The sequence below is a fragment of the Salvia hispanica genome, chromosome 2, assembly GCF_029641045.1.
Source record: "Salvia hispanica isolate PSC_SH4W2 chromosome 2, Shi_PSC_v1, whole genome shotgun sequence".
Lineage (NCBI taxonomy): Eukaryota > Viridiplantae > Streptophyta > Magnoliopsida > Lamiales > Lamiaceae > Salvia > Salvia hispanica.
Window position 1 is genome coordinate 1,146,993 of NC_142693.1, and position 22,282 is coordinate 1,169,274.

Below are 22,282 nucleotides of genomic sequence, written 5' to 3' on the forward strand. Positions count from 1 at the left end.
CATTTAAATATAATAATTTGACTTCAAACATACACTATATAAGTGTACCTTGTGAACCAAATCAATCAAGTCTACCTATTTTCAATTTTTCCAAAATCAACATGACTCCATTGTTTATCATTTGCTACTTCATCTACACAACTTTGACAACCACCATGTTGTCAATCCTCCTCGGCCTCCGCCTCCTCCGCCGCCGCATTTTCTCCCCAAGCACCGCCTCGGACAACGTCGGAAATGTCGTCGCTCTATACGAAGGAGTCCTCAATCACGAGCGGCGCAACCCGGTCCGCAACTCCTTCCGGTTCACCACGCGCTACGCTCTAATCGACCTCGACCGTGCACCCTACGCGCCGCCCACGTATCTCTCCGCCGACGAGGCTCGCCGGATGGCCAAGACAAATGGACCGGTGTAATGTTTCATTTTACTCTCATGTTATGCTTATAATAATTTTATGAGTACTATATGTTCATTACATTTAATCATTTTTTTAAAAAAAATGTATCTTTCTTTGGTTTTCTCTTAAAAAATCCTTAATTTTGTGAAAAGTCTCTCCGTATTAATTGTTGCTCTTTGACCGAGCACGAGTTTTAAGAAATGTAAACGAAAAGTTGTTGAAAAAATTAGTAGAATGTGAGACTCACTTTTTATATTGGTTTTATAACAGAATATGAGTGACCATTTATGGTAAAAATGAAGTGTGACAATTACTGATGAACGGATCGAAATGGAAAGGTGTGACAATTAATCAGGGACGGAGGGAGTATATTTTTGCAAGAAATGTAATTAATTCGATAATTCATTGGCGATTTGACTCATAAATTAAACTTTTCCACAAAATTAGATCATTTTGAAAAGAAAAAGTAGTTGACTATGTTTTTTGAATCGTGAAAGTTGGCTACGAACTTGATTAATCCTATTTTATTTAATTAGTGTGATTCTATTTGTCAAGTTGTTTGGTTTTATATAGCTACGTTTAATGCAATTTGGTAAAAGTTGTATTCAATTTTTATATAGCTTATTAATTGTAATTTATGAATGTTAATTACCAGATTTCTTCTGACAACTCTTCCAAGTTTGGGATACCGAAGCACTCCCGTGAGCTATTACTATTGCTATGATATCGATGACTCCAAGAAAAGTTTCAAGAAATGTATTGTTGAGGTAAATATTCCACCAATTGTTAATTAATCCAAACTTATTTTCACATTTTATTAGGACCATAATATTTTCTAACAAATGATTCTTTTAAACTTGTTTAGGGCACCAATACACCATGGGCCGAAAGCGTAACATTTGTGTTCGAGCCGAGCTCCGATTCAGTCCCAAAATGTGAATACATAAGCCCTTTCTCGGTCAGTATTATTTTCTTGGTGTATAGTTTTTCTTTGTCAATACTATTTTCTCGGTATATAAGCCCTTATTGTTACATTTTTTAGTAACTCGGCCTTGAAAAGGTTTGTGGGATTCGAACTTGTGACATTTTTGTGACGACTAGCCTAAATTATGATTTGTGAAGGATATGCATGGACATTGGAGGCTTAAAGTGAGTGAGCCAGGGGAGGATTTGTATGCATATATCTCAGTTGAACATCCAAAATTTGGCAATAATTATTTTATAGCAACTTTGAAAGCCAAGAAAGTCCAAATTTCCTCTACAACACCAGATGATCTTGAAGCATTCTTTTGGTTGCAACCCCATAAAGGCTCATTTATTTCCTATTGGAATGTAAGTCATTTTTGTTTAACTCATGTTACATTTAAATTAATGCCTAGTATTAATCATGAAAAATAGATTTCAATTGTTTTTTGTGTGATTTGTGAAGGGTGTGAAGCTTTGGTGGAAAAATGCTGATTTCCATGAACATCCAAGAAAAGAGAATTCAATGTATAGAGAAAAGGCCTTAGAGAGAAATCAAAAGATTCAATTTTGCCCTGCATTTGGAGGTAAAAGCGCAGCGAACGACGTCGTTCGCCATGAAGAAACGATTGATCGATGCTTCATGTGGAAAGATGCTCCGTGGCCATGGTCATACTTGATTGCACCAAAAGCCTCATCGACGTCGAAAACATCATAGGTAGCTTGTTAAACTAGGAACCATTACAGCTTTCAAACCAAATCTACAAAGAATTTTGTCAGTTTGTTGAATGAATTCATAGTTCAAGCTCGAATTCCAGAGATGATACATTGTTTTTTATATCTTGAATTCATACGATTTCAACTAAACCACATAGGAAAAGGCAAGCAAGAAGAAAATTTTAGCAATATTTATTTCTTATGTGCTATTGAAATTTAATGCTAACAAAGGGATAAACTCTTTGCGAAAAGAATGAACTAAAGCACAAATAATCAAGCAACGAAAATCCATAATTTCCTCATTATCATATTTAATTTTAAAGCTAATTCCATAAGTCAATAGACTAATGGAACATTTTAAAAGCAAATAAATTAATTATTGTCGGGTCGAACAAATATTTAAATATCTTTTAGTCGAATTTTCACAATTTTCCACCATCGTAGTATTATTCATTTAGTTCATATAAATTTTTTTTAAAAAAATTTCAACATAAACCAAATTTCCACATTAGAAATTTAATCTGATATGGAAGTTTTAGGAATAAAGCAATTTCATGAATTTTACTTCGTAGAATATACTAATTATTACAAAAGAATAGTATATATTATTTTTATAATAAAATAGTTATTATTAGGGTCGAACTTTTTAGAGTAATTAAATGAAAAATGTCTCTTAAAAATAATGTGCATAAAAATTGTACAGTATCTAAGTTAGAATAAAGGTAAAACCTCTTTCTCCCGTTGTTAGAGCATCTTCGGTGGCACCCGACTTACCACAAAAACCTCCTGTCACGTCACTAAGACTTCCCATCCCACAATAAAATAAAATCACAATGATTCAATTTATACGTTTCAAATTTACGAAATTTAACTAGCCGTATTTTTAGAGTTTTACAAAAAAAAAAAAAAATTTAACTCGTACGTCCGACCCCTCCACAATGGCAGACGTCAGGTAGGACGTCGCGAGGATATCCGAGGACATCCGACGGGCTAATGGGACGGGCGTGTCAGACGTTTTGCTCCACAATGGCGGCCGTCAGGTAGGACTTTGTTGGAGATGCTCTTAGCATTAGGGTGTCTCCGGTGGCGCCCCTCCCACTAGAACCTCCACTAGCCCTTCCCACAAAAACTGTCTGACACGTCATCACTAGCTCTTTCCATTTCACTGCCATATCACTAGCCCTTCCCACTGCACTAGTACTTCCCGCAATTAAATTAATAAATTAACATTTAAAATTAAAATTTACGAAATTAAAATTTACGGAATTAAAATTTCGTACGAGCCGTATTTATAGAGTTTTTTTTTTTAAATAAAAAAATAAAAATCGGCGGGACGTCCGAGCGGGACGTCCTACCCACGCCACAGTGGCGCCCGTCAGGTAGGACGTCGGGCTGAGGGGCGCCCTTCCCGCTCCCTACGGCGGACATCCGGTCGGACGTCGCCGACGGGCGACCGGGAGGGGCGCCGGTGGAGATACCTTCACAATTCGTTCAAAATCGAACAATTATACGAAGAAATTACACAGCAAAGAAGAGGGGAAGAGAAGAAATGGCGAACGACGAAGTAGATTTCGTGTTCTATGGAACACCGATCGGAAGGGAAGAGGAATTCACCAGCCGCAAGAAGAAGGCGGTGGCGGAGGCTTCCGGTCAGCTCAGAACCGCTCTTCCTCCGTCGAAACAAGAGGTGAAGGCCACTAGCTCAATTATCCCTAAATTTCTGAAATTGAATCGTCCTGCATCCTTTTGCAATCATAAAAATTTCAAATTGATTAGTATTCATAGCTGTTGTCACACTCTTTAACTTGGATTAGCTTAATTGAAGGGCTGGAAGGATTTGTTAAATGTGGCAGTGGTTCTCACAGAATGGATATTGTTTATCGTTTTAGTTTCTGAGCTGCTGATATGGGGATTTTGCTTTAGATTATCCCTAATTTGTTTGTGGGGGAACTTGTTAGGTGACAGATGAAGAGGGGAGGAGGAGGTTCCATGGAGCATTTACTGGTGGATACTCTGCTGGTTACTACAATACCGTTGGCTCCAAAGAAGGTGTTGTACCGTTATATCTCGATTGAGTTGTGTGACTGTGTGTGTTATATGTGAACAGACGCTAGAAGTTTATATTTATTGCTACTGGAACTTGCAGGATGGACTCCACAATCATTTACGTCATCTCAGAAGAGTCGGGCTGAAGTCACAAAACACAGCATTTTTAACTTCCTGGACGAGGATGAGAAAGCTGTATGCCGTGTCATTGTGTTTTGTGTTACTTTTATAATCAGAAATACAGAGTTTAATCTTCCATATTGCGAGCCTATCTCTATGTTGCTTTATAGAGGATGATAATATGATAATGTTGAATTTGATGTTTGGTGATTGTGGGTCATTCTGCTGTCTTTATTTTCATCTGAAGGTTCCAATTTTTGATTCAATGTAGGATTTGGAAGGTCGCTCCTTGGGCTCATCAATGCAGTTCAACACGTTTGGGTTTACAGCAGCTGAACTTGCTCGGAAAGATGCTGATGATAAGGACCAACAGCAAAGGTTTCTCCTCTTAGATGCATATTCTGATCCTGTAAATTTAATTTATGTATATTTTCTGCATGAATTTATTGCCTGAACTCTGAACTGTGGACATTTAATTGATATTGCAATCTGAATTTATAAATATGATTGATAGGTATATCAGCAGTTTCTTAGGATCCGGTCTACTTCCTAATGCTCTCTCGTTAGATACTATGTGATGCGGTAGATTTTTTTAACTGAACTGAGTCATCTTTGATGCAAACTCTCTAATTGGCACGTTTAACTGATTTGCACGTTTGCTTTAACCAGCTTATGTCGCTGAAGATGGGTATACAGATGTATTGTGTATATGGTCTAGATGGAAAGGAATTAGCACGTTTGCATTTTGTCTTATTTCTTTGATTCTTTTTTCCAAAATCTTGTAGAGTCCCCGTGTAACGTTAGTTACCAGCCTATGCCTGCACATATTCTACTTACCGCTTTCATTTTTAATTTTTTATTTGGCTTTGTCAATTCATTTTATAACTTAAGACTCATGACTTTAATCTATATTTTTTATTTTATTATTTATTTAGGCCTTCAGCAATTCCTGGACCTGTTCCTGATGAACTAGTAGTTCCGGCAACAGAATCTATAGGTCCGTGCCAGATATTGTGATATGTGTTCTTGCTGCATGTTGTATCATCTTTTTGAGTTCTCTTCCTTCTTTGCATCAGGTATCAAACTCTTGATTAAGATGGGATGGCGGCCAGGAAGGTCCATAAAGGATTCTAACAGCAATTCACTTGATGGTAGGCCTCTTACAAAGCTACATGTCAAGTTCTTACTATCATGTTCTAAATTTTATTACCACGGAGGATTTCCTGTATGAGGATGCCATATTGTGCTACTTAACCATTCTGAGGTTTATTAACATCGTTTAACATATGATCCATATTGTTGAAGTTGCTCGTAGAGAAGCTAGGAAAGCTTTTCTGGCACTCTCAAGTGATGCAGGACCGAACACTGCACGCTCGAAGCTGACTGAAGAGGAGGACACTGGAAAGGATCTGGATTTACCAGCCAATGATGATGACCGGTTCTATAAAACCGTACCGGTTAGATTTTATAAGTGTTTCCCTAGCTACAATAAAGTGTTGATTCCCATTGGTTTGTTCACCATGAGTCTCCATCATCTTTTTCAGGCATACGTAGTCGACCCCAAGCAAGATTTGTATGGTTTAGGCTACGATCCTTTCAAGCAAGCTCCGGAGTTTAGGGGTATGTCACTTTCTGGATTTAGATGACCAGTTCTATGCAAATTTCTTTTCTTTGTTTTAATAATATATTTGACCTCTTTTTTTCATCTTTTAGAAAAGAAAAGACAGAGAATGTCACTTACTTCAAAAGGTGAGTTTTACTTGTGGTGTTAGTAATTATATCATCTGTACATTTATTTGTGCCTAGACCAATTCTAATTTTATTATTTATATATGTGTTCAGGAAAGATAGGCCCGGGTTTCGGCATTGGAGCTCTTGAAGACTTAGATGCCGAAGATGAAGATATATGTGACACTGGTAGTGATGTTTTCACAAGTTTTTGCTACATATGAACTGATTTATGTTGCTTTTCAGCTCAGCCTTGATTACTCAGTATTTGAAGGATGGGCTGATTTGAGTTGAATTGTCAGTCACATCCCATCCTAACACTGAGCTGAGCAGAATATTTTTCTAGTTTTATGATAACTTCATAGTCGCCACTTTGCAGCTGAGAGCTTATATAGTTCTTATCAAAATATTAGCTAACATATTTCAAAATCTTTAAAGCATCAATATAATATATGTAACATTGACTCACCCTCTTTTCTTGTTATAGTTGAGTAAGTTTGCAAATGCTTCACAACATTGTTTACTTCTCTCTTGTGAAGTCTTTATGTCCTCTCACAAATACTCATCCAACAGGTATTGATGTTCAAGATACTTATGTACAAGAGATTGAAGAACCTTCGGTTGCAAAGGTGGATACTTTGCTGATATTAGACAAAAAGAAAGATGATGTTCTGCCTGGGTTTAAAGCTGCATCAAAATCCGAGCACGAACTAGAGAGGTATTCGTTTATGCAACATTCTTCAAACTTGGAAGCTTGACACCCTCATTTACAATTTTTATAGCTTTGTTGTTCATTTAAGTAGTATAACATGTTTACTTGTGTTGGAGCTCAATAGGAACTACCCCGTCATGAGCGGATCAAACACACCCACGTTTCATGCAGGAACGGATGGAAATTTTAATGCGGGGATGAATCCCCAAATGGCGTGGATGGCGGGGATTACTCCCCAAATGTTCTACAATATGTACAATTGGATGAGTCAGATGTACAATATGTACAATTGGATGAGTCAGATGTACAATATGTACAATTGGATGAGTCAGATGTACAATATGTACAATTGGATGAGTCAAATGGGTGGGATGATGCCCGGGGCAGCGGGGATGGGCGGTATGACGCCAAATATGGCGGGGGTGGGTGGGATGATGCCCGGGGCCTTGGGGATGGGGAGTATGACGCCAAATATGGCGGGGATGGGTGGGACAAAGATCAACTCTTCCGGTGAGTACAGCAGCAGTGTTGGTTCGCACGAGCTCCCCGAAGCCGAGGAAGTGTCCCCGCTACCACGATCAAACTCTCGCCGTCGTCGTCGCCCGATGGGGCAAAAGGCTGCGCAGCGGATGGCGAGGGGCAGCCGCAGCGGGTCCTATGAGGTCAAATCGGAGGCCCCTGAAGCCCCAGGTGTAAACGACCGTCTTGCCTGCGCGCAGCTAATGAAGACCCTGATGCAGAGCACACTTAGGTGGTTTAGCACGCACGATCCTGTGTACAAAAGGATGTGCAAGGATGTGATCGATGCATGTCGGCGCGATTTAGGAATGCCACCCATTGATGATTATGGTGTCGTGATTGGGGGCGGGGACATCGGAGGCGGCAGCGGCACGGGCGACGGGGACGAGGAGGAGTGAGAGCCGAGGGTTGTATTTCTCGACTTTTTTATGATTATGTAATTTTTAAGTATTTTGTATTTTTTTTAAATTATATAATTTTTTTTAAGTATTATGTAATTTTTTTAATGAGCTATTCGAATTTCCCCGTATTCCGTGTCGATATTTTAATTTCGTAAATTGAATAATTGTGAATTTTAATTTTATTGCGGGAAGTCCTAGTGGATGTCCTAGTGGGAAGTCCTAGTGCATAGTGGAATGGGAAGTTCTAGTGATCAAATAATAATTTCCTTTTCTATGTTAATTAAAAATTACCACCTCCGTCCCTGAAAATTTGTCTCATTTTTCCATTTCCGTCCGTCCCCCCAAAATTTTTCTCATTTCACTTTTTACCATTTTTCGTAGTGGACCCCATATTCCACTAACGCATTTCTACTCATATTTTATTATAAAACTAAGATATAAAAGTAGGACCCGCAATCTAATAATTTTTTCAACTCACTTTTCTTTACATTTCTTAAAACCCGTGTTGGGTCAAAGTGGGACATATTTTGGGGAACGGAGGTAGTACTAATGTATTCATCTCATATATATGATTGCTAATATTATAACACTTCTACTCTGTACTACTCCCTCCATCCCGGCTAAGATGACACATTGCTTATGAGTTATTGGTTAAAGTGTTTAATTGGAGAGAGAGAAGGTGGGTGTAAGTATTAAAGTAGAGAGATAAAGAAATATGTATATTTTAATAGGAGTGAGAAAAAGTGGTTGGGTGTATTAATTGGAGAGAGAAAGTTACCAATAAAGGAAATGTGTCATCTTAGTTGAGACAAACTAAAAAGAAAAGTGTGTCATCTTAAGCGGGACTGAGGGAGTATTATTATTTATTAACCTATCTATATATTGTACTTAGTACTTATTTTCTTTGATGTGCATGTTTGTGAAGTGTGTGAGACTATGGTGGGAAAATGCCCATTTCCATGAACATCCAAGGAAGAAATGAAAAAAGTATTCAATTATGCCCAGCATTTGGAGCCAATATTTCAGCCAACGATGATATTCACAATGAAAGAACGATTGATCGATGCTTCATGTGGAAAGATGCTCCATGGCCATGGTCATGCCTTGCTCCACAATCCAAACAAAATTAGAAGTAGAAAAAATACTAATGTTGCTTTGAAGATACACTATTTAGCTATGCTACAATGGAGGCTCATAACATAAAAAAAATCCAAATAAAAAACTTTAATATATGTGCATTTTGTGTAGTCTTGAATGACATTATTACAAATATATATATGTAAAAGACTACTTATTTATGAGCATCATTTAGTACTCCCTCCGTTTTTTAAAAAATATGGAGGTTTGAAACAACACAAGTTTTAATGCACAATTTGGTAAAGTAAGAGAGAAGAGAATAAAAATTGGTAAAGTAAGAGAGAGGGAGAGAAAAAAGTAATGAAATTAATGTTAGTGGATCATGGGGTCCACTTTAAGTTGTTATTGTACTGGTATAAGTGGTAAATAAATAGATGTATAGGAGTGTAAAGATTTCCTAAAATAGAAAGTTGTTATTTTTAAAAAATAGACTCAAATGGAAAGAGTTGCTACTTTTAAAAAACGGAGGGACTATTTGTTAGTGTGAAAATAGTAGGGCCAAAATTGCAATACTTTAATAATAAATTTATTAAATTTATAATACAAGTTAAAAATTACTCCCTCCGTCCCATAAAAGTTGAGACAAAACTTTTGGGCACGGAAATTAAGAATTTATATTAAATAAATAGGAGAGATGAAAAAAGTAGGAAAGATAAGAGAGAGTAAAGTAAATGATGGAATAAAATAAGACTGATTAGATGTTTTGTCTTTTGTTAAAAAAGGAAATGACTCAACTTTGTTGGGACGAACTAAAAATGAATACAACTCAACTTTTATGGGACGGAGGGAGTACATTAACAACAACAAAAGATATAAATTTAATATAATAAATAAAACTATATATAAAATTCATATAATTATAATCATTAAACATAATAAATATTTTTGCAGATAAATATTTTTTTCACTAACTTCAAAATGCTCTATAAATATAGTAAATCTATTGTAATTATAAATTTTATCACCATAATGATTTTATAAATATAATAAATTTATTATGATTATGCCATTATATATTTATTTCAATATAAAATTTACAACTAAGTTATTCAATTTAATTTCTTTTTATACTTAAATAAATATGAATATTGTCATTAATTTTTTTGTCAAATTATTTTTAATTTTTTAATCCAAAATTCGCCTTTTTTATGTATAGATAGAAAAAGGGCTTAAACCTCTTCCTTCGACTCAACAAATTAACTTTATAGCATTTGAATTCATTCAAGCATATCATCGAACATTAATCGAAGAAATTAAAGAGTAAAGAAAAGGGGAAGAGAAGAAATGGCGAACGACGAAGAAGATTTCGTGTTCTATGGAACACCGATCGGAAGAGAAGAGGAATTCACCAGCCGCAAGAAGAAGGCGGTGGCGGAGGCTTCCGGTCAGCTCAGAACCGCTCTTCCTCCGTGGAAACAAGAGGTGAAGGCGACTAGCTCAATTATCCCTAAATTTCTGAAATTGAATGTTCGTGCATCCTTTTGCAATCATAAAAATTTCAAATTGATTGGTATTCATAGCTGTTGTCACACTCCTTAACTTGGATTAGCTTAATTGTTTGCTTGGTAACGAATTAACCTCGGCAATTTTCAATACGATGTTTAAATTGAACAATGTTTTTCGTTTTAGTTTCTGAGCTGCTGTTATGGGGATTTTGCTTTAGATTATCCCTAATTTTTTTGTGGGGGAACTTGTTAGGTGACAGATGAAGAGGGGAGGAGGAGGTTTCATGGAGCATTTACTGGTGGATATTCTGCTGGTTACTACAATACTGTTGGCTCCAAAGAAGGTGTTGTATTATTCAGTCTGTTCCGTTTTATCTCGATTGATTTGTGTGCCTGTGTGTTATATGTGAATAGACGCTAGAAGTTTATATTCGTTGCTGCTGGAACTTGCAGGATGGACTCCACAGTCATTTACGTCATCTCGGAAGAGTCGGGCTGAAGTCACAAAGCAGAGCATTTTCAACTTCCTGGACGAGGATGAGAAAGCTGTATGCCATGTCATTGTGTTTTGTGTTACCTTTACGGAGTTTAATCTTCCATTTTTGCGAGCCTAACTCTATGTTGCTTTATAGAGGATGATAATATGATAATGTTGAATTTGATGTTTGGTGATTGTGGGTCATTCTGCTGTCTCCATTTTCATTTAAAGGTTCCACTTTTTGATTCAATGTTCTAGGATTTGGAAGGTCGCTCCTTGGGGTCATCAATGCAGTTCGACACATTTGGGTTTACAGCAGCTGAACTTGCTCGGAAAGATGCTGATAAGGACCAACAGCAAAGGTTTCTCCTCTTAGATGCATATTCTGATCCTGTAAATTTAATTTGTATATTTTCTGCATGTTTTTATTGTCTGAACTGTGGACAATTAATTGATCTTGCGATATGAATTTCCATATATGATTGAAGGGCATATCAGCAGATTCTTAGGATTTGGTCTACTTCCTGATGCTCTCTTGCTAGATATTGGTGATGCAGTAGATAGTGACCTTAGTCCCTCTAATTGGCACGTTTAACCGATTTGCTACTTTGCTCAACCAGCTTATGTCGCTGAAGATGTGGGTATAGAAGCATTATGTATATGGTGTGGATAGAAAGGTTATAACTGTTGCATTATGTCTTAAATTCCTTGATTCTTTTTCCCAAAAGCTTATAGAGTCCCACGTAGCACTATTTACTAGCCTATGCCTGTACATATTCTACTTACCTCAGTTTCATTTTTATTTGGCTTAGTAAATTCAATTTTTGAATTCAAGACTCATGGCTCTAATCTATATTTTCTATTGAATTATTAATTTAGGCCTTCAGCAATTCCTGGACCTGTTCCTGATGAACTGGTAGTTCCGGCAGCAGAATCTATAGGTCTGTGCCAGATATTGTGATATGTATTCTTGATGCATGTTGTTTCATCTTTTTGAGCTCTCTTCCTTCTTTGGATCAGGTATCAAACTGTTGATTAAGATGGGATGGCGGCCAGGACGGTCCATAAAGGATTCTAACAGGAATTCACTTGATGGTAGGGCTCTTACAAAACTACGTGTCAAGTTCTTGCTGTCATGTTCCAAATTTTATCATCACAGAAGATTTCCTGTATAAGGATGTTATATTATGCTGCTTAAACCATTTCTGAGGTTTATTAACATTGTTTATCATATGATTCATATTGCTGAAGTTGCACGTAGAGAAGCTAGGAAAGCTTTTCTGGCACTCTCAAGTGATGCAGGATCGAACACTGCACGCTCAAAGCTGACTGAAGAGGACACTGGAAAGGATCTGGACTTACCAGCCAATGATGATGACCGGTTCTATAAAACCATACCGGTTAGATTTTATAAGTGTTTCCCTAACTACAATAAATTGTTGATTCCCATTGGTTTGTTCATCCTGAATCTCAATCATCTTTTTCAGGCATATGTAGTCGACCCCAAGCAAGATTTGTATGGTTTAGGCTACGATCCTTTCAAGCAAGCTCCGGAGTTTAGGGGTATGTCATTTTCTGGATTTAGATGACTAGTTCTATGCAAATTTCTTTTCTTTTTTTATTTCTATAATTTGACCTCTTTTTTTTCATCAAGTAGAAAAGAAAAGACAGAGAATGTCTGGAAAGGGGAATATGGAACCTTTTAGGTCACTTACTTCAAAAGGTGAGTTTTACTTGTGGTGTTAGTAATTATATAATCTGTACATTTATTTGTGCCTAGACCAATTCTAATTTTATTATTTATATATGTGTTCAGGAAAGATAGGCCCAGGTTTCGGCATTGGAGCTCTTGAAGACTTAGATGCTGAAGATGAAGATATATATGACACTGGTAGTGGTTTTTTCACAAGTTTTTGCTACATATTTACTGATTTATGTTGCTTTTCAGCTCAGCCTTGATTACTCAGTATTTGAAGGATGGACGGATTTGGGTTGAATTGTCAGCCACATCCCATCCTAACACTGAGCTGAGCAGAATATATTCTAGTGTTATGATAACTTCATAGTGGCCAATTTGCAGCTAAGAGCTTATATAGTTCTAATCAAAATATTAGCTAATATATTTCAAAATCTTTAAAGCATCAATCGTTAAATAATTAATATATGTAGCATTGACTCACCCTCTTTTCTTGTTATAGTTGAGTAAGTTTGCAACTGCTTCACAACATTGTTTACTTCTCTCTTGTGAAGTCATTATGTCCTCTCACAAATACTCTTTCAACAGGTATCGACGTTCAAGATACTTATGTACAAGAAATTGAAGAACCTTCGGTTGCAAAAGTGGATACTTTGCGGATATTAGACAAAAAGAAAGATGATGTTCTGCCTGGGTTTAAAGCTGCATCAAAATCCGAGCACGAACTAGAGAGGTATTCGTTTATGCAACATTCTTCCAACTTGGAAGCTTGACACCCTCATTTACAATTTTTATAGCTTTGTTGTTCATTTAAGTAGTATAACATGTTTACTTGTGTTGGATATTCCCAGATTTAATCCTCCCTCAATTCCAGAGGATTTCGTTCCCCATCATAAGTTTCCTGCTTCTGCTGATAATGACAGCAAGAATGCTGAAATCCCCCCCACCGAGATACCTCCTCCAGAAGATCACAATCTCAAGGTCTTGATTGAAGGGGTTGCAACTTTAGTAGCTCGCTGCGGCAAATTGTTTGAGGATCTCTCCAAGGAGAAGAATCAGTCTAACCCACTATTTGCCTTCCTTAGTGGTGGAAATGGTTCTGATTATTATGCAAGGAAGCTCTGGGAAGAGCGCCAAAAGCGTGGCGAACAACACAAACTATGGGAAGAGAAGAAGCCGAATAATTCAGAAAAGCTGACTGCTGAAAGACGTGGAGCAATTCTAGGAGAAAAAGCACTCGAGAGAAATTCAAGAGATTCAAGCTCTATGGTGGCATCTTCTGCATCTGTAAATGTTCAAATAAAACTCTCAGATACATTCACCAAACCTACATCCGCGGTGAGTACCTCTTTATGCATTGGTTATCTTAGTCGGGATACTGCTACAGGATACTGATATGTATTTTCTGATAGAATGAACAAGCAGATGTCAGAAAACCTTTCCAATATGACCCAGCGAAACAGATCAGATTTGAACAATTCTTGAAGGAGAAATTTGAAGGAGGTCTTCGAACTAAAGACTCTGGTGGTTCCAGTGATATGTCTGAAGCTGTTCGTGCTCGTGAAAGATTAGAATTTGAAGAAGCTGCAGCTGCGGTGCAGAAAGCAAAATTAGGTAACGAAAGGCAGGTGAGCAGTCAGTTGCTTAAGGACCTGTCGGCTGTTTCAGGATTACAGTTCACTGCTGGTGGAGTAGAGGTATGTATAGTAGTAGAAGTTTGGCTGCAGGTACTAAGTTAATTACGTGCTGACCATAATGCATCATCGACATGAATGGTTATGCAGAAACATACATCTTCCCTTGAAGATGAATTGATAGCTAAAGCAATGTATCCGAAGCGGGAAGAGTTTCAATGGCGACCTGCACCTATCTTATGCAAGCGTTTTGATTTGATTGATCCTTACATGGGCAAGGTATTCCATTTATACGTCATTGTTCCTGTTTTTCGTTTACCCGATATTACACTAGATGACTTCTATACTACCGATATTTTGCTTTCGTGGCCAGCTATGGCATTTAAAGACTATTAACAAACTATATACCTATCCGAATGTGCAGCCACCTCCTGCTCCACGTATGAAGAGCAAAATGGACTCTTTGATTTTCATGCCGGATTCCATCAGAGCTGCAGATGTCCAAGAACAAGTTCCCGGGGAGCGGAGATCATCTTCACAACCTCAGGGGCACAGCAGGAAGAAAGAAAATGAAGCAATCGATAAGGAAGCTGAGATTGAGGTGGAAGTCAAAAATGTTGAGAGGCCCGTTGATCTCTACAAAGTACTTCCATCACCTCTGTATATATTGTTACATCTTAGTGTTATTGCTACTTGGGTTGCTAATTGATGCTCGTTGTTTTTGCAGGCCATTTTTTCTGATGATTCAGATGATGAAGAAGAAAACAGCACATCCAATCAAGCAGAGGATACAGAGAAGAAGATCGAAGCTGCAAATACGACTCTTAATCGTTTAATGGCTGGGGACTTCTTAGAAACACTAGGGAAAGAACTAGGTTTATTGGTCCCTCCTGAGATGCCTCCCCTGGAAAATAAAGCTGGCAAAAGAGTCGCTACCGATGCAGATGAGAGAAACGAGAGCCCTCTTCCGGCTAAAATGACAATGCCAGTTGATCAAAGGGCAGGCCAAAGTTCCAAAAATGGAGCAAGCACACATCACTCAGATGGTAAAGAAACTAAATCCAGCAAGGTGCGTGGAGAAGATGCGTATCTGAGCAGTGGCAAAGCTAGTTCTTCAGAAGACGAGAGGAGCAAAAAGCACTCAAGGAGCCGCAGACATAAGAGAAGGAGAAGCAGGAGTTCAGATAGTGACTCATCGGATGACTCTGATGTTCGAGGACACCACTCAAGGTCGAGGAGAGACGACAAGGAAACCTCTAGGGGAAAGAGCAGCAGCAGAAGCCACTCGAAGCACGGTAAACATAAAAGGAAGGACTCTCCAAGCCGATCCCATCGAGCCTCTGAGCACGAAGAAAGACACAAAAGAAAGAAGAAACGTTAGGAACAATGAGGTATACACACTTAATTTTATCAGCATCGCGTCAACTAGGCTCTTTGGATTCTTGGATTATGGGGATGGATTACTCGACACGGGATCATCATCGGTTATTGGATTATGGGGTTAGATTGCTTGACACTGAATCATGTTCTAGGTCTCATGAATGGGGTTTTCGACTCTCGTCAACTCGATTTTTGTGTTTTGCTGTTGAGCTAAAGCCACCCGGCTCTAAATGAGGTTTGGTCTCATTGTTACAACTTTCATGAAAGTTCATATCATTTTTGTATTTTCTGAAGTTTGGAATATTTTCACAACTACAATATAAAAATTCGATCTAATTTTTTTTATAGTTTTTAAAATTCAGAATATTTTGCAAATGGCTTCAAAGTTCGGGTTGTACAATACAATTAACCCTTTTAATTTTATGAACTTATAAATTGCACTTACTCGTGGACTTTTACCTTTTGTGATTTATTCTTTTTTCTAATTTCCTTTTCTTGTTTTGAGAAAAATCTTCTTCTTTCCATCTATTCACTTTTTCATTGTCTAGATACATGTGGTATTATTAAATATAAATATTTCCTTATTAAATAATACCGATCCGAATTAGGTTTAAGAAAACCCTATTTATCATATACTGCTACATGTATCTCGTTTCTCACCTTCGTCAATAATACTATCTCCTCTTTGAATACTTTTGATATTACATTCAAACACATAATAATGAACAACGATGTGTTGTCCGAGATTCTGTTGTGTCTGCCCGTACAATCCCTCTTGAGATTCCGAGCTGTCTGCAAAACTTGGGGCAATGCCATCGATTCACAGAGTTTCCGAAAACTGCACACTCACAACAACGACAGCAACAAATCACACGACATGGTTTATCTACAACTCATTCATTTCAGTGAACAAGACAAGGTATATCTGCAAGTCACTTTTGACAATGCTGGAAATCGAGTGGAAAAGGAACTGTCCATAAAGCTTCAAGGCAATTGGTATTCACAGTTGGCGTATGACCTCGACGACCAATTTAACGACTTCTCGCCTAGGTTAGTTGACGCAGTTAAGGGTCTAATCTGCTTTAACTCAACCGAACTTAGGGTGCCCATAGCCATATGCAACCCGTTTCTAGGCGAAGTCAAACCTCTCCCACTTACGCCATCTAACCCTTCCAACTACTCATGTAAAATATGCAGTCGCATGGTTGCAATTGGTTTCGACGAAGATTACAAAGTAGTGCAACTGCTTTCATGTTTTCGACACCCCTATCTCCATGCCCAAGTGTACTCAAAAAGTACGGATTCTTGGAGGGAGTTGGCGGACATCGTCATTAATGATGTAGATTTCCAATTAGTTTGTCCCATTAAATCCGGGTGCGCGAATGGCTACTTTGCTCACTGGTATGCATATGTGAAAAAGGCCGGAGGAGACTTAGTGTGGAAGATATTAAGCTTCGATATGAAGAATGAAGTGTTTCGTGAAATCACGTTGCCTAAATACTATACTTATATCTATACTAATATTGATGTCCGCACCCGCACCCACACCTGCGTCTCTCAGATTTTTGCTGAAGAGGAGCACTTGTTTCGGCTCTTTGATTTCCCGATTCATGAAGGTGATAACTTAGTGAAGATTTATGAATCGAGATGTGCAGGAAGTGAACTGAGTTGGAAACATGTGATGAACGTACGAGTACCCTTCTCGGGCTCTGAGGTACCTCTCTGCAGGACTTGTTGTGTGTTTTTCGTGCACGAATCCAGTGTTTTTGTGTATGATTATAGTGAACGCAAATTCATCTGCATGCATTCCGTCTCGGAAGTTATTTGCATGGATGAGATTGTTGAGTATAAAGGAAGCTTCGTTTCACTCTAGTCTATGAACTTTTTGTGTTGAAGAGTATCAATAATGGTTACTTCATTAGATGAATGAGAAGTGCCACAACTTTATTACACTTCATCGTTTCTATGAACTTGAATGCCCTAATTTTTGTGATTATTTTCTTTTAGCATTTTGATGAATTTTTGAGATAGGGCATGGTCTCTTTATTTATGATTTAACTAGCATCTCTTTCATTGTTTCTCTTTAAGCTATATTGGTCTATAATATCATAATTTTTGGTCGATGAGATTGCCCCATTTATATGTAAATCGACGTGCCACAACAAATTCAATTTAGGAGAAATTTAGAGAATGTTTTAAGTTGGTGATATACACCAACACCAAATTTCGGCTCACACTTTCCATTACAAATCAAATTGTCCATTTTATAGCACTATAATCATGGCAGTCCATGAGTTTGGTCAAGGTGAAACAACAAGTATTTTTACACACAAACTCATCTTCCATGAATGCAAGCACATCAATGATCTCATGATCATGCCAAACTAAAACTGTCATCATCCTAAACTACACATATCTTCGGTCCAAAGAGTTGGATAAACTAAGAATGTCCAGAAATGGACAAGGGAGAAGGTGATGGTCTAGGGAAATCGAAACAAGCTGGTTTTTCATCGCGAAAAAGCCTGAATCATCTGGGACTGGATAGTTCTTCTGCCACAGTGAAAGAAGAACTATCCAAGCTCCATTCTGTAAAAGGAGGTTCGCCATTCCAATCGCTTCCAAAACTTTCCTTTGCGAATTCTTTCCACCTATCGTCTAGGCCATCGATCATTCTCACAATTTCCAACATTGTGGGACGTTCATCTGGATCATCTTGTGTGCAGCTGAGAACTAACAGAAACAACTTCTCCACCTCTTCTTCTACAAAATTTCCTTCAAGACTTGAATCAACCATCACTTCAAAGTTTTTCCCATTGTATATTGTATATACCTATAAAATTTGAATATGATTTGAGTATTTGAGCACATTTATGAAAGAAGCAACACTAAAATCAATTCTTTAACAATATAATGCTTACCATCTCGAGTAACCTCATCTTGTGAGTATTGGCGAGCTGATGAAGAGAAATAATATTATGTCCTGTGATGAGCTCAAGAAGAAAGATCCCATAGCTAAAAACATCGGCTTTCTCTGTACACTTACCGGTGGAGAAGTACTCGGGGGCTATATGACCAATTGTCCCCTTTACTAAACCATCATCGCGGCAGTCCATGAATTTGGCCAAGGTGAAGTAAGCCAAGACTGCTTGAAAGTCTTCATCCAACAATATATTTGCAGCTTTAACATCGTGATGAATGATAGTTCTGACGCATTCTTCATGCAAATAAGCTAGACCTTTTGCGACCCCAAGTGCTATCGAGTTTCTAACTGTCCAGTCAAGTGTACGATGTGTCCATGGAGTGTACGCATCACCTGTAAAAGAGTTGAAGGCATAAGCATTACAAAATTAAGTAATCCACATCATAAGAGTGCTTGCGTGAGCTTACCTCTTAAGTATGACGCCACACTTCCATTCCGCATCAAAGGATAAACAAGCAGTTGTTCTTCTTGTGTAATGCAAAATCCAATAAGTTTGATTACATAACGATGATTTACAAGGCACGCCATTTCTAGTTGTAACTCAATTACTTGTTGTTTTAATAATCTTTTAACTGCCACTAAAGAGCCATCTTTCAGTCGACCTTTATAAACTGTACCATGTCCACCACGTCCGATGACATTTTCTTTGCTAAAATTTCCTGTTGCAACGAGTAGCTCGGGTAGGGAAAAGCTTTCAAGTCCTTCATACTCTTTATCAGCAATAAAAAACAAATTAGTTAATACGCTGGTATTCAATGTGTCTATATAGATATATGCAATATGTATAAGGCAAGCCAATTTGCAACTAACCGGGAATGCCAACCAAACCTTCGCGCAAATCACAGTCCTTTGGCTTCCTTTTCCAACGCAGAGCAGAAAATAGCTTCCGTGATATAGTTTTAGAAGCATTTTTCCTATCTGCAATGGTTACTTTGTCAAACAGAACTTACAAATTTATTGAAACTTTTTTTTTTCTTTCTATTTAGTGTCCTAACAAAATACATTCCCTTTCTCACAACTTCAGATCTGAATTTATTCACTTGGAAAGGTAACGGAGAAGTAAATTTACAACCACATCCTTGTTTTTCATCTACACTGAAGGATTATTAATTTCAAAAATCTTTAGATTAGAGTATATTAAGGAAAAAAGATAATCTAACGCTCGTTTAGAAAAGAAAAGAACTATGATTATAGGATGCAAAAGAGCAACAATTGATTATTATTTAGAAGCATTTAACTTAGATGTTTATGACAAGTAGTTTAAGAAACACTTTAAGATTTAACTCATTATGATCTGTTCTCTTCAAGATTTTTGAGCTTATGACTTGTTTGCCTTTGAGGTTTTCTGTGTGTTTCTACTAACAAAAATTGAAACCACATCTCATTTTTCAAAGCTTCCATCTATCTATAGTTGTAGACTACGTCTATGCATCAAATAAACAACGAGCGATATATATAAAATCACAAAACTAACCTTCGATGATAGAGTCATTTATAAGTGGAAGTTGATGAGATGATGAGGAAACAGGTCTCACACTTGAAAAACTGAAAGATTAACTGAAATAACTGTCAGATATGTTATCTGAAAAACCAAAGATTAGCAAACTTAACTTGCAATTACCTGAGAGTTACGTCGCTATAATCAGAAGCAATGGTGGAGATGGAGTTTTGATGACAGAGTTGCCGAATCTGCTCCCTCTTCACCACTGCTGTCACCAGCCTCTCCCAGTTGTCCCGAGGCAACGAATACGCCATCTTTCACCTTAAAGTATCCAACGAACATTGCACCAGCCCCTCCCAGTTGCCATAATTTAAATGTAATGCAATGCAAATTCAACTGAAATTGATAGCTTTCTTCTCAGAAATTGCTGCGAAATAGAAATGAATGTTCCTATCAACTTTTCAGCAATTTAGATGAATGGGAAGTCACTATACCAATGCCAGAGAAAGTATGCATATTAGAATAATATGCTTTGACTTTTCATCAATTTAGATATTATTCCCAAGTCTTGTTTGGCTTTATTTTATTTAAATTAGTGAGTACTATAATAACTACCCTCGTCATATGAAACTACAATAGTAACATCAAATAGAGGTTAAATATTCAAGTAACAAATGAAAGTTAAAATATGGAATGACATCTAAAGCACAGTTCAAGTATGTATATTGAGTTTTATGAAACTAAATGAATTCCTTTGCCAATACACCGAAGCTTAGCCATCCTGACCTGACCCAAAAAGTATTAGTCTTCGGCTAGTGTGCTAGCCCAAATCAGCCCGCACGTAGTACTTTTTGTGGTCGGAGAAAGCTCAGGTTGAGACCCTCCCTAAAATGACCATGGTTCGTCGGGCCAGTTTTGACAACTCTGCTTGATAGAAGCAACTGAATTTGAAATTTCTCTTTTTTACACTCATAATACTAGTCCCATACTATTATATAGGCTTATAGAAATTTAGTATTTCCCATTAACTTAAAATTTGGTTGCAATATGAGAGAAATCGGACAAAAACAGCGCCGTTTATGTGAGATGTTTGATAAATGGACAAGGGAGAAGGTGATGGTGATGGTCTATGGGAGTCGAAACGAGCTAGTTTCATCGCAGCGGTTGCCTGAATCATCTGGGGCTGGATAGTTCCTCTGCCTCAGTCAAAGAACAACTATCAAAGATCATCCATCCTTCACTGGCAAGGACGACACTGCCAGGGGTTGAAAAGATTTTATTCCATAAGAATTTTTTCCACCTCTCATCGCATTCGCCATCTTTGATCATTCTCACAACTTCCGACATCGTTGGGCGTTCGTGTGGATCATCTTGAGTGCAGATGAGAATTAACTGAAACAACTTCTCCACATCTTCTTTTACAAAATTTCCTTCAAAGCTTGAATCAACCAACAATTCAAAATTTTCCTCCTTGTATACTGTATATACCTATAAAATTATAAATGTGTAAGGAGAGTTGGTTCTTTAACTTTGTATACATATTGCATATAGCTATATATATATGACTTACCATCTCAAGTAACTGCATCCCGTTCTTATACGCAAGCGGTTGAAGCTTATGAAAAAACTGTCCTGTGATGAGCTCAAGAAGAAAGATACCATAGCTAAAAACATCGGCTTTCTCTGTAAATTTACCGGCGAGCATATACTCAGGGGCCATATGACCGTAAGTCCCTATTATGTGTAAATCATCGTGGCAGTCCATGAATTCGGCCAAGGAGAAGTCAGCCAAGACTGCTTGAAAGTCCTCATCCAACAATATATTTGCAGCTTTAACATCGCGATGAATGATAGTTCTGACACATTCTTCATGCAAATAAGCCAGACCGTTTGCAACCCCGAGTGCTATCGAGTTTCTAACTGGCCAGCCGAGTGTAGGCTGTCTCCCTAGAGGCATTTAGCTCACACATCAGCATTATTATAAAAATTATTGAAGACATACATTCATATAACAAAAATAAGCACGTAAAGGAGTTGATGAAGCTTACTTTTTAAGCATGATGCCACACTTCCATTCTGCATGAAAGGATAAACAAGCAGCTGTTCTTCTTGTGTAATGCAAAACCCAATAAGTTTGATTACATTACGATGTTTTACAAGGCACTGCATTTCTAGTTGTAACTCGATCACGTGTTTTAATTGTTTAACAGCCACTACAGAGCCATCTTTCAGTACAACTCTATATATTGTACCTTGGCCACCACGTCCAATGTCATTTTCTTTGCTAAAACTGTCTGTTGCAACGAGTAGCTCGGGTAGGGAAAAGCTCTCAAGTCGTTCAAACATACTCTTTATCAGCAATCAAAAACAAATTAGTTAATACACTGTAACCAATATGTGTCTATATAGCTATATGCAATATGTATACAGCAAGCCAGTTTGCAACTAATCGGGAATGCCAACCAAACCTTTGGGCGTATCACAGTCCTT

The 22,282-nt window shown here is 37.6% G+C and overlaps 6 protein-coding genes across 7 annotated transcripts; 4 read left to right on the forward strand and 2 right to left on the reverse strand.

Moving 5' to 3' along the window:
• Positions 1 to 89: 89 nt before the first annotated feature.
• On the forward strand, positions 90 to 2,219 carry LOC148931328 (uncharacterized). The gene is made up of 5 exons (XM_089064711.1): positions 90 to 409; positions 1,051 to 1,162; positions 1,261 to 1,353; positions 1,518 to 1,727; positions 1,825 to 2,219. The coding sequence occupies exons 1-5, from the start codon at positions 102 to 104 to the stop codon at positions 2,074 to 2,076; spliced, it is 975 nt and encodes a 324-aa protein (XP_088920837.1). The 5' UTR covers positions 90 to 101; the 3' UTR covers positions 2,077 to 2,219.
• A 1,223-nt stretch (positions 2,220 to 3,442) lies between these two features.
• Positions 3,443 to 7,729, forward strand: LOC148931329 (G patch domain-containing protein TGH-like). Its single transcript, XM_089064691.1, has 13 exons — positions 3,443 to 3,762; positions 4,034 to 4,124; positions 4,222 to 4,316; positions 4,513 to 4,619; positions 5,177 to 5,238; positions 5,318 to 5,392; positions 5,547 to 5,698; positions 5,786 to 5,861; positions 5,955 to 5,990; positions 6,084 to 6,158; positions 6,543 to 6,687; positions 6,806 to 6,984; positions 7,105 to 7,729. Exons 1-13 carry the CDS (start codon positions 3,625 to 3,627, stop codon positions 7,596 to 7,598), a joined length of 1,725 nt encoding a protein of 574 aa, XP_088920817.1. The 5' UTR covers positions 3,443 to 3,624; the 3' UTR covers positions 7,599 to 7,729.
• A 2,199-nt stretch (positions 7,730 to 9,928) lies between these two features.
• Positions 9,929 to 15,664, forward strand: TGH (SWAP (Suppressor-of-White-APricot)/surp domain-containing protein). The gene is made up of 16 exons (XM_089064685.1): positions 9,929 to 10,160; positions 10,437 to 10,527; positions 10,637 to 10,731; positions 10,920 to 11,023; positions 11,541 to 11,602; positions 11,682 to 11,756; positions 11,913 to 12,061; positions 12,149 to 12,224; positions 12,319 to 12,384; positions 12,478 to 12,552; positions 12,946 to 13,090; positions 13,209 to 13,695; positions 13,770 to 14,054; positions 14,142 to 14,270; positions 14,416 to 14,634; positions 14,719 to 15,664. The coding sequence occupies exons 1-16, from the start codon at positions 10,023 to 10,025 to the stop codon at positions 15,370 to 15,372; spliced, it is 2,850 nt and encodes a 949-aa protein (XP_088920811.1). The 5' UTR covers positions 9,929 to 10,022; the 3' UTR covers positions 15,373 to 15,664.
• A 428-nt stretch (positions 15,665 to 16,092) lies between these two features.
• On the forward strand, positions 16,093 to 17,244 carry LOC148931330 (F-box protein At2g38590-like). The gene has a single exon (XM_089063894.1). It carries the CDS (start codon positions 16,093 to 16,095, stop codon positions 17,242 to 17,244), a length of 1,152 nt encoding a protein of 383 aa, XP_088920020.1.
• A 318-nt stretch (positions 17,245 to 17,562) lies between these two features.
• LOC148931331 (BRASSINOSTEROID INSENSITIVE 1-associated receptor kinase 1-like) lies at positions 17,563 to 20,244 on the reverse strand. Of its 2 annotated transcripts, XM_089064694.1 has the most exons (7): positions 19,973 to 20,244; positions 19,826 to 19,896; positions 19,162 to 19,269; positions 18,759 to 19,061; positions 18,415 to 18,684; positions 18,290 to 18,325; positions 18,031 to 18,201 (listed from the first exon to the last, which is right to left on the reverse strand). In XM_089064694.1, the coding sequence occupies exons 1-7, from the start codon at positions 20,104 to 20,106 to the stop codon at positions 18,170 to 18,172; spliced, it is 954 nt and encodes a 317-aa protein (XP_088920820.1). In that variant the 5' UTR covers positions 20,107 to 20,244; the 3' UTR covers positions 18,031 to 18,169. The 2 variants fall into 2 exon arrangements, with proteins under 2 accessions (XP_088920819.1, XP_088920820.1); XM_089064693.1 differs by having other exon boundaries at positions 17,563 to 18,201; positions 18,290 to 18,684; positions 19,973 to 20,243.
• Positions 20,245 to 20,642: 398 nt separating this feature from the next.
• Positions 20,643 to 22,248, reverse strand: LOC148931332 (BRASSINOSTEROID INSENSITIVE 1-associated receptor kinase 1-like). The gene is made up of 3 exons (XM_089064710.1): positions 21,841 to 22,248; positions 21,363 to 21,739; positions 20,643 to 21,280 (listed from the first exon to the last, which is right to left on the reverse strand). The coding sequence occupies exons 1-3, from the start codon at positions 22,136 to 22,138 to the stop codon at positions 20,966 to 20,968; spliced, it is 990 nt and encodes a 329-aa protein (XP_088920836.1). The 5' UTR covers positions 22,139 to 22,248; the 3' UTR covers positions 20,643 to 20,965.
• Positions 22,249 to 22,282: the final 34 nt, after the last annotated feature.